A 16,482-nucleotide genomic window follows, 5' to 3' on the forward strand; every position below is an offset into this window, starting at 1 on the left:
CAAGAATCCTTTAACCAGGACATTTTTTATCATATAATTCTTACTCAGAATAACTAAAGTGCTACTTCAAAGTATGAAACTTACAAATTCTGTTTCAAATGTCATTTTATTGCAAGATGGTATAACTAATTACAAGTTTAAACTATAACTTGGTAATTTTAGTCGGGCAGCAAGTTACTGCAAGTTACTTATTCAAAGGTGATCTTCAGTCAACTCCAGATACACAAGGATCAGAAATACCTGACTGGCCAATAGGGTTAAGTCACTAAATAAATGAATCTCGATCATTTCTCAGGAAAGGTACACTGTGATTTCAATAGACAGCAATATAGGAAGAGTTCTTCACACAGACTACTTCCCATTTCTCTCTGGCCATCTCAACTGAGATAGCTCCATTCACATAACTGGCTGAGCTTGAGCCTTCTTAGCAAGCAGCTTTAGGTCGGAAATGCACTTGGCAATGGTCTCCTTTTCCTGTGACAAGGAAAAAGAAATGCGGTTCAATCTCTCAACATATAAAGATGACATAATCCCTACTAGAATAGAACCTCGAGATTACTGCTTAATGTGGAAAGCTTACTAAAAAAGCTTGTAAGAGAAAATAACTATATAACATAGGGAAGATGTAATTTATTTTAGAAGCAAATCCTGGGAGCTAAACTTCCCTGGCCCACAGCTTTTAAGAGTAAAATCTACAGAGAACTTAAGGCCAGATATGCTTATAATACCTTTACCTGATGCTAGTTTGGGTAATCATAGCTCATTGAAAAAGACCAACCAACAAATACTAGTAATAAAAAAATTATTAATAATGAAAATAATTGGGGCTAGAGAGATGGCTCAGCAGTCAAGGGCACTTCCTACTCTTCCAAAGGACCCGAGTTCGGTTTTCAGCACCCACATCAGGTGGCTCATTGCCATCTGTAATCCAGCTCCAGAGGATTTTAGGTACAGAGACACCTGCATTCATCCGTGTGCACACACATGAACGCCTAATAAAAACACTTAAAGGAAGAAAATAATTATCGGTCTTTTTCCATTATATTTTTTTGGGGTATTTTCTAAGCATTTAAAATAAGGTACATGTTACAATCCATCAAATTCTGATAGACCTTGTTTTTCTTCTTTTTCATCACCTTTTTAAAAAAAGATTTATTTTATGTGTATAAGTATTTTGCCACTGCGGTAGGCTTTGAAGTTTCAAAATTTCATGCCAGGTCCAGCTCTTTTCTCTGTTTTATGTTGTGGCTCAGATGTAAGCTCTCAGCTACTGTCATGCCTGCTGCCCACCTTGATGCCATGGACTCTACTACCCTCTGGAACCATGAGCCCCATATTAAACCTTTCTTTTATAAGTTGGCTTGGTCATGGTGCTTTGTCAACGAAGAAGAAAAGTAACTAGACCGTAGACAAAGACACTTGCCTCCAAACCTGAAAACCTCCTGAGTGTACTCCCCGGGAACTGCACGGTAGAGGGAAGGAACTGCCTTCCCCCCACCCCTGCAAACACACACACACACACACACATACACACACACACACACACACACACACACACCAGCATATTATTGCCAGAATACCAGTCCAACCACAGAAGCTACAAAAGGTCACGTACCTGCTGTGCAGAAATGCTCTGCACCACATGCTTTTCCACCCAGTCTATCATGTGCTCTTGCTCCTTGCGACGCATCATGTTCTGTACAGAAATATGGTAGTCCAGGCGATTCTTTACCTCCTTATATGCTCTATGGAGCCGTTCCCGGTAGGTGACTTCCAAGGCCAAGGCAATATTATTCTGAGGGGAAGAATTAAATGGTTTGCATTTAATTAAGAAATGTTTTGCACCCATAAAGGAGTACTTCTGTTCTGGGAGATTTTCTAGCTAGCAGACTCCATTTCTCATATAATTATGTAAACTTCTTCTAATATGCAGGTAGTAAAACAGCATGTGGCACAGGCTATTATTTTCCTGCATTTCTTACCTTCTTCCCCAGAAATATTTAACAAATCCAACAGAGATACATGCAGACACATATCACTTTCCTAATGATATTCCACCCTCCTCAACTTTAAAGTACACTGGAGTCCACTATACTTGTGTTCCTGGATTCATTTACCAAAAATCTAATAGGTTAGGCTGTTTCCAATGTTTACTACTACAAATAGCGCAGTCTCTCGCTCTCTCGTGCACTCTCTCTCTGTATATATGTGTGAATAGTAGCTCATATTTACTAAGTAACTACTATGTTCTAAACATTCTTGTGTTTGTGTCAATTTAGCCCCGTTTTATAAATACATCATGTATCTATTTTACAGAGAGAAACTGAGGCAGAAAGTTGAACTTGCCCAAGGTTACAGAGCCAATAAATTGTGAAGCTAAAATCTGCACACATGCAATCAGGCTACAAAGGCCCATACTCTTAAGGATCTGTTGCTTTTGTTTATGTTGCATTTGTTTAACTCTGTGAAGCTGTGGTTCTTGGCCTGCCTAAAACACCTGATGGTCTAATAAAGAGCTGAACAGCCAATAGTGAGGCAGGAGTAAGGATTAGGTGGGACTGGCAGGCAGAGAGTATAAATAGGAGACATCTAGAAAGAGGAGGACACTAGGGACCAGCTACCCAGCCACAGAGTAAAATGGAAAGAAAGATATACAGAAATAGAGAAAGATAAAAGCCCAGAGGCAAAGGTAGATGGGATAATTTAAGTTAAGGAAAGTTGGCTAGAAACAAGTCAAGCTAAGACTGGGCATAAATAAGAAAGATTAAGTCTTTCCATGTATAATTCATTTGGGAGCTTGGAGACAGATCCCCTGACCCTGCCAAAAGAGTAAAAAACCCAACATTTTGGCATTCCAACGTGGGGCTAGGGTAAAAGGAAATCCAACAACCCCTGAGTTAAGAGCATTGTTGCTGTCAACTGCAGAAGCATCTCTTTAGCCCCACACTGTGTGCTTCTATAATGTAGAATTTCAAAATGAGACAACTTACCTTTAAGTATTAGGCACAAAATACTGAGCTCAAAGAAAATAATGACAAAATATCTGACACATTTTTAACTTTAGAACCTAATTAAGCTCTGGGTACAATTAAAAGCTCTACTGCTTCCTAGATATACTTTCTGAGTATATGTTAAGAATCAAATTATTTAATAGCAAATGTTAAGATTTTCTTATTCAAGTATGTATGAAATACAAAGAATGTATTTCACCTTTGGCCTTTTTTACACAGTGCATCCCTTTTTAAAAATCAGCCCTAACTCATTATTTTCCTTTTGTATGAATCAAAATATATCCTTTTATACCTTATACTGTTTCTAATTTTAGAACAATCCTATGTAGTTTTTCACTTAGCAGTTCTTAAATAGCTACATAATTATAACTGCTAACTTCTAGTCAAATCTTGGTTTTTACATAAAATAAAACCCATCTCAAAAATTTAATCATTCCTCAAAATATTCTGAATTTCTGATAGTGTTAAGGCTTTCTTGCCCATGGAAGGGAAGTGATCTACTGTTGAGCTTCATTCTCTCCTCAGACAGTAGTGTTCTCTCTCTCTCTCTCTCTCTCTCTCTCTCTCTCTCTCTCTCTCTCTGTCTGTCTGTCTGTCTCTCTGTCTCTCTCTCTCTCACACACACACACACACGAATAACGTCACTATCCTTAGAAGTTACTGAAACCTACCCTCTGAACATCGAAGAGGTAGTGGCGCTTCTGAACCAGTGCCTGCTGTGCCTTCTCCATGTCAATTGCATCCTGGATTTGTTTGATGGTTGCTTGCTTTACTTCTTCTAGTTGAGCAATTTTTTCCTGTGATTATGATAGTACAATGTCAGTGGAAGCATAAGTGGTACAAAAAAGATTCATTTTATGCTCTGTTTTAGCCTTCATTTATGAAAATGCCCATGAAGAAAGACACATACAGGGAAACACACAAATCTTCAGAAGTATTGCCTATGAGTGATGTATAACACTGACTGAAAAAGACCAAGGTAGGAGGGTGTAGGATTAATTCAAACTAAGGATATTGGAAAAGTCACACAAAAACTTGCTATTCTGCAAGCTAATTAAAGTATTATCGCTCCTAGAAGTCCTTGGACTTAAACAAAAATCCCAGTGCCAGGTATGAGACACGAAGTTGTTGGTCATGAAGGCTCCAGAACCCCAATACAGTCTACTTCCAATGCTCTTGAGTGAGCACTAGAATGAGATAGTTAAGATGCTACTGCTGAAGACACTTTGGTTGCAGGACAGAAAAATCAAGCCTGAAAGTGCTAGGGAGACTGCTGAGGAAGAAAAGTCACCAGTGGTTTTTTTCCTAGATCTAACTCCTTCAATCTGCAACACCAACCTGCCAAGGAAGCTATGTTCAATGTCACAATATGGACTATTATGGCAGTAATCAACCATTTTCTAATTGCATTTGACCATTGCATTTTCTATTGCACAGGAAGGAATTTAAGCATGAGTCTGTAAATCTAGTCAATAGTCCATGGCTGAGGAGGATATAACATATTCTTGTTTTTTTTTATTTTAAAATGAATATAGCGTCCAGCTGCTTTCTGCATATTTATGCTATACCCATAGATTAGTGCAGCTCTTAGCCTTCGTCAGAGAAGCTTGCTTTCAGTGGGTAGTAACTATGAGACTCATTACCCAGTCAAAGTGCCAAGACTACATGACTGAGGAGTGCTCAGCCCTAAATGTGACATCTGTATTACTTTCACTTTCACCAAGGCTCAGGGAACACCAAGGAAGAGGAAGTGGGATGAATCTAATGGCTGGTAGATATGGAGGAATGCTGGGACATGACACGGTCATTGCACTAATGAATTCACAGCAGCTGTGATTATTTTACCTGTGCAAGACTGAGTTGTCAACATTCAATCATGGATGGGGAGGGACTCATGAAGCCCCACACTTCACTACGGCAGTGAATGGTTGCCGAGGGAGAGCCATTCTCTATTACCAGTATTCCTACTGGTAACTGCCCATGCTTCTATACACAAACCCCACCTATGCTCATGCAAGCAACACTAAACTACATGAGTCACAAAAACAAAAGCAGGAAAAGGACTTGCTGGGAAGAGAGGTTCAGCAGAAATGGGAGGAGGGATGGAAGCAGGTAATGAAGAATGAATACAATCAAAGTACATAAGGGCAACTGTCAGAAGCAGAATGTCTCCATGTTCAAAATTAGCCTGGTCCACATAGTGGCTAGCAATGGATACATAAAGACCTTGTCTTAAAAAATTAAAAGAAAATTCTGTCACCAGGGGGATGGACGTTAAGGAATTCAGGAATTCAAGGTCAGCCTTGACTTTACAGAAAAGTGTAAGGTCAGTGTGCTACATGAGAGCCCTTACCTGGGTCCCACCACCACCAACCAACCAAACACAATGGAAGCATAGTTTTTAAGTCTAAAGTAATAACTGTGTTCCAATTTATCCCAATATACAATGTAGAGAATTAAGCATGCTTTTAAAATGTATTATTTGGCAATTTTATGCATTTTTTTTACTAAAAAGAGGTAAAATAAAATATACTCTCATTTTTAGAAATGAGAAAAACAGTAAAATCTGAAAACGTCAGTAAATTTCAATTTTATATCAAAGCAGTAACTTACTGCAATATGACTGTAACTATGGTAACAATAGTTATTGGGATACTTTTTCCTCTAACATTCCTATAAATAATAATTATATTAGATAACTGGGATGTTTATGCTATAGTCAAAAGTGGGAAACAAAGTTAAAGATTCTTACCTCATTAAGTTTATCAAGAAATTCTCCAATAGAAGCACCATATTTCTTAATCACATAGACAATCAACCCTACTACTGTTATGGTAGAGAAGGTCTCTGGGGTAATCACATATATTTCTTTGGACAGAAAATACAAGCTAAGCCCAGTTCCAAGCACGTAGGGTCCTAGAAGAACAAAAAGTTATCTTATATGTTGTGCCTACTGTGCATTTGGTTACTTCAAGGCAAAGTTAAAAGATGATAATCAGATTATACACATACAGTTTTAGTAGTACCCAAAGCTGAAAGAATAAAGAGCTGAACTGAAGGAAATCTGTATCATGACTATACAACCTATCAGAAGCAGAAATCAAAATAAACTCAAGGAGGAAAGAGTACCTTCTTCTCAGTGCTGATAAAACAGAAATAATATAAAGTACAGAAACCATAAGAGAAAAACCAATTATTATAAAATATATACACATAAAAAGAATTATGTTCTCAAAATTCTCAACTTCTATAGGCAACTAATTATATAGTTACTTAAGAAAAAAGATTGAGTTTAGAAAGAGGATTTAGGACACACGTTATACCTCCCCCTCGACTTTTCAAGACAAGGTTTTTCTGTGTAGCCCTGGTTGTCATGGAGCTTTCCCTGTAGATCAGACTGTCCTTGAACTCAGAGATCTTTCTTCCTCTGAAACCCAAGTGCTGGGATTAAGGCATGTACCACCTCTGCCAGGCTTCAGACTTCTTACTGATGTCTGGCATTCTTTTTAGGTTTTTAAAAGTTGGAATTTATGGGATTGGAGAGATGGCTCAGTGGTCAAGAGCACATGCTGCTCTTGCAGAGAGCCTAGGCTGGAATAACACCCACATGGCGGCTTACACTCTTTGGTAACTCCAGTTCTAACACCCTCTTCTGGCCTCTAAGAACACTGCTTGCAAGTGGAGCACAGATATACATGCAGGCAAAACACACAATAAACATATAAATCTTAAAAAGTTGAAATTTATACTAGTGCATAGAGTGGACCTAGGCTTCTCAAAAGAGTGGAACTAAAGTGATCCTCCCCTTCCCCACACCTCCCAGGCAATCTTGCTCTGTAACCCTGTTTGGCATTGAACTTCCTGTGGCAATCTTCTGGCTGGGATTACAGGGGTGCCACCATGTACACCTAAGTGTCTACACTATCAGGATTTTTAAGTTATAGTGTTTAGAACACAAATATTTACATAACATTACCCTTGGTATCTTACCAGATGTTAGGATGAGACACAAGGCTTTTAAGAACAGCCCTGTAGTCTGAGCTGCAGCAGGGACAAATAATTTGACAAGTATCCCAAGAGTGAGAGTTATAGTTCCAACTATACTGAACCCAGATTTCTGAAAGTTTCAGGTTCCTTTCCCTCCACTGTCTCTTTAGTTTATGAATTTTAAATATGAGTTCATAAAAAAGGCCCACTATATTAACATTTTAATAATTTATGAAGATCTGAAGACACCCATTTTCTTCAATGTCAGATAAGGAAGTGCTATTTTAGGCCAGTCTACAGCTAAAAACAAATTTTGGGTTTCCAGTGTTCCGTGAAAGGCAGTGTGCAGAGACAAAAGAAAGGTAGCTCAGCCAAGAGACCTAAGCCGCAATCGAGTTCAGCCACAAGTGGGGAGACACCCTTACAAATCACTTTTCTAGGTCTTCCAGACAATAAAAACATTCTCACGGGAATGTCTAAGTATTAAATAATGAAAGTGAAATCAGCCATTATAAAAAGCATGATTCTAAAGTTTATGCCTTTTTATAAAAGCAATCAATGAGGGAAGGTGTTCCTACTTGTTAAAACGTGCACATATACCCTTCTCTCTTAAGTCTCACCTGCCTTATTTTTAGTTATAGCCCCTTTCGTCACCTGACTGTATAACATACAGGCATTATTTTAAAAATAGTTATCCTATAATATATGTTATACAATACCAGAAACTTAAACTTAGTTCAGTATTGTATGGTTAGAACAATGCCTGCAAGGAAATCAAAGAAATCAGCACGATTAGCATGTCAATAAATGGAAACAAAGGTATAAAAGTAAATTAAAATCATGAAACAAAATTTCAAAGAGAAGTTAAAGGTTTTATATATAAACACTACAATTTCTTCTGATAAAAGAACTGACTTGATTTTAACAGTAGCACTCAAATTACCAAAGCCTGGGCAATGCTCACCTGTTACGCCAGTTTTAGGGTAAAGGAACTGGAAAAATTCTTCAGGAATCAGCCCAAGACGTACTTTTCCTCCATATTCAGGAAGAGGTGGTACAGGGGCGAGACGTGGCTGTCCTGTGTGAAAGACCCTTGTCGCTTGTACTACCCTACAAGGAATCATCATACAAATTTAAAACCAATTTTTCAGAGAAAACACAATGTATGAACAATTAACAAAAATAACGAATGGGGATAAAGACTGAGGTGCTTCCTATTGTCATAACAGAAAGAGGACAGAAATAGGAAGGTCCAGGGCAGTGACGTAAGACACTTGAAACCTCCACTGAAATCTTTGTGTAAGGCTCTGGATCATTTACTGAGGACGTTGTATGTCAATCAGGAACAATGAAACACAAGAAAAAGGAATATAGGCAGATGTCCTGAATTAAAAATCTTAGACCAACCACTAGGTTTTGAGCAAAGAATTTTAAGTTTTTAAAAATTTCTATTCTTCCTTTTTGCATTGTTTGTGTCTACACACACCCACCACCACCACATGAGGGTCAGAGGACAACGTGCAGGAGCTGTTTCTCTCCTTCCACCATGTGGGTCTGGGAAACAGAACTCAGGAATACCTGTCAGGCTTAGTGGCAGGTATCTTAACCTGCTAAACCATCTTACCAGCACCCAGAACTTAAGTTTGTGTAATCTCAGATTTCTTTATGTAAGATAGTAAACATAACTTTACAAGGCCACTGTGAAGAGTGAGTTCATATACACAACATTCTTAGAATGGAACTTGTCAGGCAGTAGGGTTCCCCAGCAGTGTCGGCAGCCTGATGCTGAGAATGGTGACTGAGTATTACTCCCTTTGACGGACCGCTCTGTGAAACAGGCCTTTTCAGTCTGCCAAGGTTATCTCAGTTGAAGCCGTCATTTTCTCTTTCTTAAACTATTTTAACATCCCCAAACCTGATGGCTCTTCTTGCCAAATACTCCTTAAAGGTAGCTCCTTCTTCCATATTACTGCCCATGCTTCTAAAACATGAACCTGACAGCAGGCTGACCTCAGCATGCTCTTTTCTATCTACAGGAAACAAACAATATAGCACAGCTGACCCAGTTCCTGCAAACTGGGCATCTTCACCTTTCTTTGGTGCCCTACCTTTACTCATACGACTATTCACATCTCTCAAAAGCACTTGCCTTATTTTGCTGCTTCTGCTTGGAATGCCTTTATTTAATGACAGCCAAATCCAAACAGTCTTCCAGATACCTCAAAGCATATCCTCTACAAAGAAACACTTCAACAAATGATGCTGGGAGAAATGGATATCCACATGCAGAGGAATGAAGCTAGATCGCTATTTCTCAGCCTGTACAAAAAACCTATCCTAAATTAACAAAAGCTTTCAGACAAACACAGGCAAGTACTTTCTGTAATTATTCAGGAGATAATGCCAAGAACTGACATGAAACTTTATAAAATTAAAAAGCTTCTTTACAGCAAAGGAAGAAACTGAATGAAGAGACAGTTACAGAATGAGGAAATCTTGGTAAGTACATCTAGCAGAATTAGTATCTAGAAAATAAAAAGTAAAATGACAAATTCCCCCTGCAAATGGCCCCCCAAAACAAAACCCCTAAATTCTAAGAAATACACCTTAGTCAATTAATGGGCCAACGAAATGGCCAACCTCAAAAGGTGAATAAACATAGAAAAAAGCTGGGCCTAGGCCTTTAATCAAGGAAGGTGAATCTCTTTGAGAGCAACTTGGTCTACTACATAGCAATTTCCAGGCCAGTCAGGGCTACAGAGGTGAAGCTCTGCCTCAAAGAAAAATGGTTCAATATCACCAGCCAACAGGAACATAAAAACCACAATGAAGCTGGGGTGACACACGCCTTTAAACCCAGCACTCAGGAGGCAGAGGTAGGCAAACCTCTGAGTTTGAGACCAGCCTGATCCACAAAGTGAGCTCCACAACAGTGTAAACAAAGGCCGCACTTGAAAAACCAAAGTCAAAACCAAACAAATAAACACCACCCAAACACCAAAACCAAACAAAAACTCTACCACATTGCCCCCTCCTCTCCAATCAATGCCTGAAGCAGCTGGGAAAGCTGGTCCTGAGGTCATAGGAGAGGGGGGAGTTGTCCCTACTTATCAGCTTCAGTGATACTTCATTTGTATTTTAATAAAGCTTGCCTGAAGTTCAGAGAGTAAAACAGCCCCACTGGTCAGCCTTACAGTCCAGGCAGTGGTGACACACACCTTTAATCCCTGCACTAGAGAGGAATATAAGATGGGAGGAGACAGTTCTCACACAGTCTCATTCTGAGATTCCTGGAGACAGGATCACCACTTTGGCCTAAGGCAGAGATAAGAGCCAGTGGCTGGCTGTTTTGCTTTTCAGACCTTCAGGTTGAACACCAATAATGGTCTCTGGGTTTTTATTAATTGTGCTACAATCAGCTACAACACTTGGGAGAGAGGCCCCTATGCAACACAGTAGAACCGACTTTGAAGGTGTGGGAGAATCAACCCTGAGGACATGAAAGCAGAATTAGCCAGGGCAATGCAGGAGAGCTGGTGGGCTCTCCTGCAACTATAACCTGCTACTACCCAGGCCCAGAACCAGGGTTATGAACTGGTCCTCCCCAATATCCACCCCATCTATGATCTGCTGGAGCACATGAAGGGACCTGTCCTGCAGACCCAAAGCTGCAGGATCTCCACAACATAGGGCAACAGCAGGATAGCCAAGATGAGTTCCAGTGAGGACCCAGCACTGATAGTGTAAGAAAGCAGAGGCCTTGAGCCAGACCAATGACTCTGTAAAGAACACTTGTAAGAAAGGATATACAAATAAAAGGGTTACTGCACGACTCACTGTGTCACACTACAGCTTCCATGAGATTGATTTTTCCTTCTTCTTCTCTTAAATTTTATTATATTTAGGAGGAAGGTTGCAAGGTCAGAGGGCAGATAGGAAGAGATGGGAAAATGAAGGCAATGGAGATGCATGTTATGAAAGACACAGAGAATAAATAAAAAGAAAGTGAGAAACATTATACACTGCTGGTGGGAATGTAAATAAGTCCAGCCCCACCCCCAATCAATATGAAGGGTGCATAAAAACCTAAAAATAGATCATATGACTCAGCTAGACCACTCCTATATATTTATGCCAAGGATTCCAAGTCAGCACACCACAGAAACACTTGTACACCAGTGCTTACGCAGCACTATTCACAATAGCTAAATTATGGAGGCCATCTAGGTGCCTGCAAACAGAGGCATGAATGGATGGAGAAAAGTGCTGTATGCACAGTGAAATTTTATTCAGCTATACAGGATGAGAAAACAGATATAAGTGGAGATTATTGTAAGACAAATTCAGCCTCAGAAAAATAAAAACATCATGTTTGCTTTCATTTGTAGATATCAGATTTTACATAGACACACTCAGCATGTCCGTAACATGAAAGTGGAAGCCAAACTGTGCCGAAGAATGAAGACTAATGGGGTGGGGGAGAGAAAAAAGATAGATGAGCAAAGGAGGGCTATGCTTGCTCAAGGTACATTATACACTTGTATAAAAATGTCCTTATAAATGCTACTATTTCATACAATGAACAAATGGCAACCAAAATAAGCATAGGGCTGAAAAGATGGCCCAGCAGTCAAGAGTGCTTGCTGTGCTTCTATAGGACCAGAGTTCAGTTCCCTGCACCTATGCTGGGTTGCTCACAACCACCCTTAAGTCCAGCTCCAGATCTAACAGCCTCTTAACCTCTTGCCTTTGCAAGCATTTGTGTAGAAACACTTGTGTGTGAGCAAGTGCACACACAAACATGCATGCACACACGCATGCACATAAATAAAAATGTAATTCTCAAAGAAAAAAAAAGGATCTTGGCATTTCCCCAGAGAAATAGCAAGGCTTATACGACTCGACTAGAACATAAAGCAAAACATGGAAGGATGAGGAGAACCAAGGTATCGATGGGGCTGATTCCAGTTGAGTTTCTTGGTTTCGATTTTATTTCAAGAGGGATATGAGCTCCGAAGGTTTTAGATGGGGGACTGTCATAATTTCTGTTACATCAAGAAACATTTATCTGTACCAGGATAAAACCAGAAGGCTAAAGGGTCCTTAACTACTCCTGCCATAGTAATGGTAGTGGGCATAGTCAGCGAAAGCACAGCTCGAGGACGAGCCTTGCTGATGCGTTAGGGAATGCAGGGTGACAGAGGAGAAACGGAGGTGCTTCTTGTATCTTCTGCATGTAATTCACTTATCGCTTGTGCCATAATTTATTTCTGGCAGTGCTAAGGCCCACACAGCGACTTTTCAATGTTTGTATGGCGTGGCTTTTCTGTAAGTCAAAAGCAGTCAATTGTAGTCTCACTTTATTGCATAAACAAGACAATCACACCTAAACGAGGCCAGCTTTTTCAAGCACTCTGTAGTTAGTAGACTTTGAAAGCTGTATGATTAAGTTCGGGAGTTAAAACACTTCATACACACCCCGATATGTTTTAAGAAAAGAATTTTACCTGCAGCAGCGCCAACATCTCTGATACACACAACGTACTAAGCACCGTTTTCTGAGTTTTACAAGAATTAATTCTAGTCTATCTCACAAACCATTATATATAGCTCTAAGTGAGGTGTCACAGCTAAGAGGAGGAGCCTGGTGTAGCCCGCGAGCCTGTAAACTGTTAGACATAGCTGTGGTGTAAGTTATTCAGTTTTCCTCATTCTGTGATAGTCAAGACAAACATTACCAAACAACGCATAATTTCTGACTCCTGATACGGTAACAGAAGGCAGAAACCTGGGAGACAATCAAAACAACATAATTTGTTATATTTAACCAGATCTGTTGTTGAGTGTCATCTAGTGACTGACTCCGAACTGGGTGTCGCTGAAGGTCACAGCGAGGGGCGAGACTTATCGTCTCCGGGTGTCTGTCGCAGGGGGAGATGACAACGTTCAAGGCAATTAGAACAAGCGTCTGAATGAGGATTTAGGCTCGCCAAACGGAAGGGAAAAAAGTAATTTCTGGCTTAAAGCTAAGAAAAAGAAACGGAGTAATAGGTCACGGCGACACTTACCCTGGTCCCAGGACAGCCGCGTTCTTCAGACACGGGGCTGCAAACAACACAAGGCGCAGGTTAGCAAAGTCAAGGTGAAATTCAGTTTCCACCTTCCTCGGTCCCACGCATCCCTCCTCGACGTCCCCCGAGATCCTACATGGTCAGGCAGCTCTGCTCAGGCCCAAACGACGAGGTCCTTTCATCACCCGCTTTCCGCCTCCCTGTTGCCCCAGGCCTAGCTTCTTCCCAGTCATCCTGACAGACCAGCCCGGGGTCTACATGTCTCACCCGCTGCGGCGGCGGCAGAAAGTACCACCCGGGACAGCATGGTCTGCAAAGGTCCAGGCAGCGGACTTCACGTCCCTGTGACCCCGACCAGAGACTGTCAGGGGCAGGAGCAAGATGGCCGCTCACAAATCTCGCGAGAAGAGAGCGGAGTGCTTTCTGCCCTGCTCGATTTTTTTTTTTTTCCCCTCGCGAGAAGAATAAAAAAAAAAAAAAATCCGAAATCCCGTTGCGGGAAGGGCAGAAGGAAAGCAAGCTGGGAGTGCAGACGCAATTCTCGCGAGAAGTAGAGCGTAGCCCTTGGAGAGGGGCGGAGGCGCAGAGGTGCACCACGTGGGGGTTCCGCCAGCGCGGAGTCGGTGTCGCTTAGCTTGGGTCTAGGTTGGAGCTGGAACCGTGGAGATGCGGAAGGAAACCCCACCTCCGCTCGTGCCCCCGGCGGCCCGCGAGTGGAACCTGCCCCCCAATGCTCCCGCCTGCATGGAACGGCAGTTGGAGGCTGCACGGTACCGGTCTGGTGAGCCGAGATTCCGGGCCTAGAAGCCCCCTTCCCCAGCCCCGGGCGCCCTTTCCCGGCACTAACCCTGCCAAGTCCACCCAGCGCGTGCGCCCTCCCGATCCCTACCCCACAAACCTGATCTCAAATCCAGACGCGCCTCGCGTTGGATTCTATGAGGTTACCATAGAAACATGCCGGGTCTTCCATCTGACTCCTTATGACTTCCCTTTCCCCACCGTAGATGGTTCCCTTCTGCTCGGGGCCTCCAGTCTGAGTGGTCGCTGCTGGGCTGGCTCTCTGTGGTTTTTCAAGGATCCGAGTGCGGCCCCCAACGAAGGCTTCTGCTCTGCGGGCGTCCAGACCGAGGCCGGAGTAGCTGACCTCACTTGGGTGGGAGACAAAGGTATCCTAGTGGCCTCAGATTCAGGTGAGTAACCCCCTTCCCTGGAAGGAGGTGATGGGGGGTGAATCTTGGACAAGTTAGGGGTGAACATGCTCTAACTACGTTGTGTGCATGTATGACATTCTCAGAGAATCGAACATTATGTTAAAATGACATTAAATGAAACTTATATTAAATAAAATTTAGAAGTTGGTGGGCACTGAGCGTGAGTGCTGCTTATCCCAGCAGAAGCAGGAGAGCTCTGTGATTTGGAGGCCAGCGTCTTCTACATAGTGAGTTCCAGGCTATCCAAGGCTACTTATGGAGACCCTGTCTCAAAAATTAAAGTAAAACGATTGATTTTGGGTCTGGAAAGATGACCTGGTGGTTACAGTGGGCCAAAGTTGGATTCCCAGCACCCACATGACACTAATCCAGTGCTCTTTTTGCCTCCAAGGGCACTACGTGCACTTGGTGAATAGACATGAAGACAAAACAACTATACAGCTAAAATAAAAATATCTCTGTGTGTGTGTGTGTGTGTGTGTATTTTGTTGTTTAGGTTTTTTGAGACAGGGTTTCTCTGTGTAGCTCTGGCTGCCCTGGAACTCACTTTGTAGACGAGGCTGGCCTAGAATTCACAGAGATCCGCCTGCCTCTGCCTTGGGAGTGCTGGGATCAAAGGTGTGTGCCACCATGCCTGTCATAAGTATGTATTCTTAAATTGTTAGGTAGGGCATGGAAGTTGAAAAGTAGGACATTAGAGATTGAGCCTCTCTGGCATTGCAACTATTTTTTCAAGTAAAGTATCGCAAGGCATTTTTTCAGGCAATCGAATCAAATATTAATTAGATAGTTGATATAGTAATCTCGCTGTCTTTTTCTAGGAGTTTTTCTCACATAGTCGTCTGGGCTCTTGTGAGGAAAGCAGTAAGGTAACATAAAACCAAATGGCCTAGAAGTGAGCTAAGCCCTTTAATGATACGGACTTTGTTTTTATAGGAATAACTTCTGTTAGCTCAGTAATAATGCCTGCGTGAGTCCTAGGCATGCATTACCACCTGGGTCTAACCCAGGCTTGGGCTTCCCTCACCTACACGTCACCCCACTCTGTCCTCAACAGGTGCTGTTGAATTGTGGGAGCTAGATGAGAATGAGACACTTATTGTCAGCAAGTTCTGCAAGTATGAGCATGATGACATTGTGTCTACTGTCACGGTCCTGAGCTCTGGTACACAAGCCGTCAGTGGTAGCAAAGACTTCTGGTGGGTCCCTGCTTTCATTACTCCTGTCCCTAGGCTTCCTGTGGGTATCATTACTATCCCCTTAGTTTCATTGATTACTGTTTTGGGCTGTTTTAGAGGCTAGTGAGTAATGGCATGTCTGTTTGAGTATTGGTAGTGGTTTATAAATAAGACGGCAAGAGTCTAGGAGGCAGATATGGGACATGTTGGTCAAACACGTTCTTGTTTGAGTACATTATTATGTTGATAGTGCAATTCAAGATTTCTTTTCTTTATTTTTTTATCGTAGCATCAAAATTTGGGACCTGGCTCAGCAGATGTCACTGAATTCATACCGAGGTAAGTATTCCTTCTTGATTGGTACTGGCTACTGTTATCTTTTATTTTCTCCTTTGGGATCTTTGAACTTTGTTTGGATAATTATAATAGCAAGTCTGTGTTCTCTTGGTTGGCTTTTCCTTACCCCCAACTACAATCAGGTTCCATTATTCCTGTCTATTTCTCTGTGTTTTTGTTTGTGTTGTTGGCTTCACAACATTTTGGCCACATGGGTGTCTTAATTGCTGTTTTATTGCTGTGAAACATTATGATCAAGGCAACTTGTAGGAAAAAGCATTTAGTTGAAGGCTTGCTTACAGTTTCAGAGGGTTAGTTCATGACTATCATCATGAGAAGAATGGGGACAAGCAGGCAGGCAGTCATGGTGCGGGAGCAGTAGCTAAGAGCTTACATCCCAATTCACAAGCATGTGGCAGAAAGATGATAGCAAGCCGGCCTGGCTTTGTGGGCTTCTGAGACCTCAAAGCCCACCCTCAGTGACACACCCCCAATACTTCCTAAATAGTCCACCAATTGGGAGCCAAACGTTTTAAACCGCAATGGCCAACAGCCCCTATCTTTTTTTTTTTTTTTTTTTTTTTTTTTCGAGGCAGGGTTTCTCTGAAGCTTTGGTTCCTGTCCTGGAACTAGCTCTTGTAGACCAGGATGGGCTCGAACTCACAGAGATCCGCCTGCCTCTGCCTCC

General features: G+C 41.7%; 2 protein-coding genes across 2 annotated transcripts in view; one reads left to right on the forward strand and one right to left on the reverse strand.

Annotated features, from left to right (window-relative positions):
- Positions 1-87: 87 nt before the first annotated feature.
- Positions 88-13,491, reverse strand: Atp5pb (ATP synthase peripheral stalk-membrane subunit b). Its single transcript, XM_005369784.2, has 7 exons — positions 13,337-13,491; positions 13,067-13,103; positions 7,963-8,108; positions 5,764-5,927; positions 3,683-3,808; positions 1,616-1,795; positions 88-474 (listed from the first exon to the last, which is right to left on the reverse strand). The coding sequence occupies exons 1-7, from the start codon at positions 13,374-13,376 to the stop codon at positions 397-399; spliced, it is 771 nt and encodes a 256-aa protein (XP_005369841.1). The 5' UTR covers positions 13,377-13,491; the 3' UTR covers positions 88-396.
- Positions 13,492-13,604: 113 nt separating this feature from the next.
- Positions 13,605-16,482, forward strand: part of Wdr77 (WD repeat domain 77) — a 10,644-nt gene continuing 7,766 nt past the window's right edge. The window contains exons 1-4 of the mRNA XM_005369785.3: positions 13,605-13,850; positions 14,074-14,259; positions 15,338-15,479; positions 15,748-15,797. Coding sequence (XP_005369842.1) covers positions 13,736-13,850; positions 14,074-14,259; positions 15,338-15,479; positions 15,748-15,797 — 493 coding nt within the window. The 5' untranslated portion in view covers positions 13,605-13,735. The remainder of the gene's footprint in view (positions 13,851-14,073; positions 14,260-15,337; positions 15,480-15,747; positions 15,798-16,482) is intronic.

Source organism: Microtus ochrogaster, unplaced genomic scaffold (genome assembly GCF_000317375.1).
Source record: "Microtus ochrogaster isolate Prairie Vole_2 unplaced genomic scaffold, MicOch1.0 UNK60, whole genome shotgun sequence".
NCBI classification, from domain to species: domain Eukaryota; kingdom Metazoa; phylum Chordata; class Mammalia; order Rodentia; family Cricetidae; genus Microtus; species Microtus ochrogaster.

Coding starts and splice junctions, on each gene's coding strand:
- Atp5pb (XM_005369784.2), bottom strand. CDS start 13,376: ATGCTGTCCCGGGTGGTACTTTCTGCCGCCGCCGCAGCGG. Junction 13,104..13,336: donor TTCTGCCGCCGCCGCAGCGG/GTGAGACATGTA, acceptor TGTTGTTTGCAG/CCCCGTGTCTGAAGAACGCG. Junction 3,809..5,763: donor TTCTTGATAAACTTAATGAG/GTAAGAATCTTT, acceptor TCATAATCACAG/GAAAAAATTGCTCAACTAGA.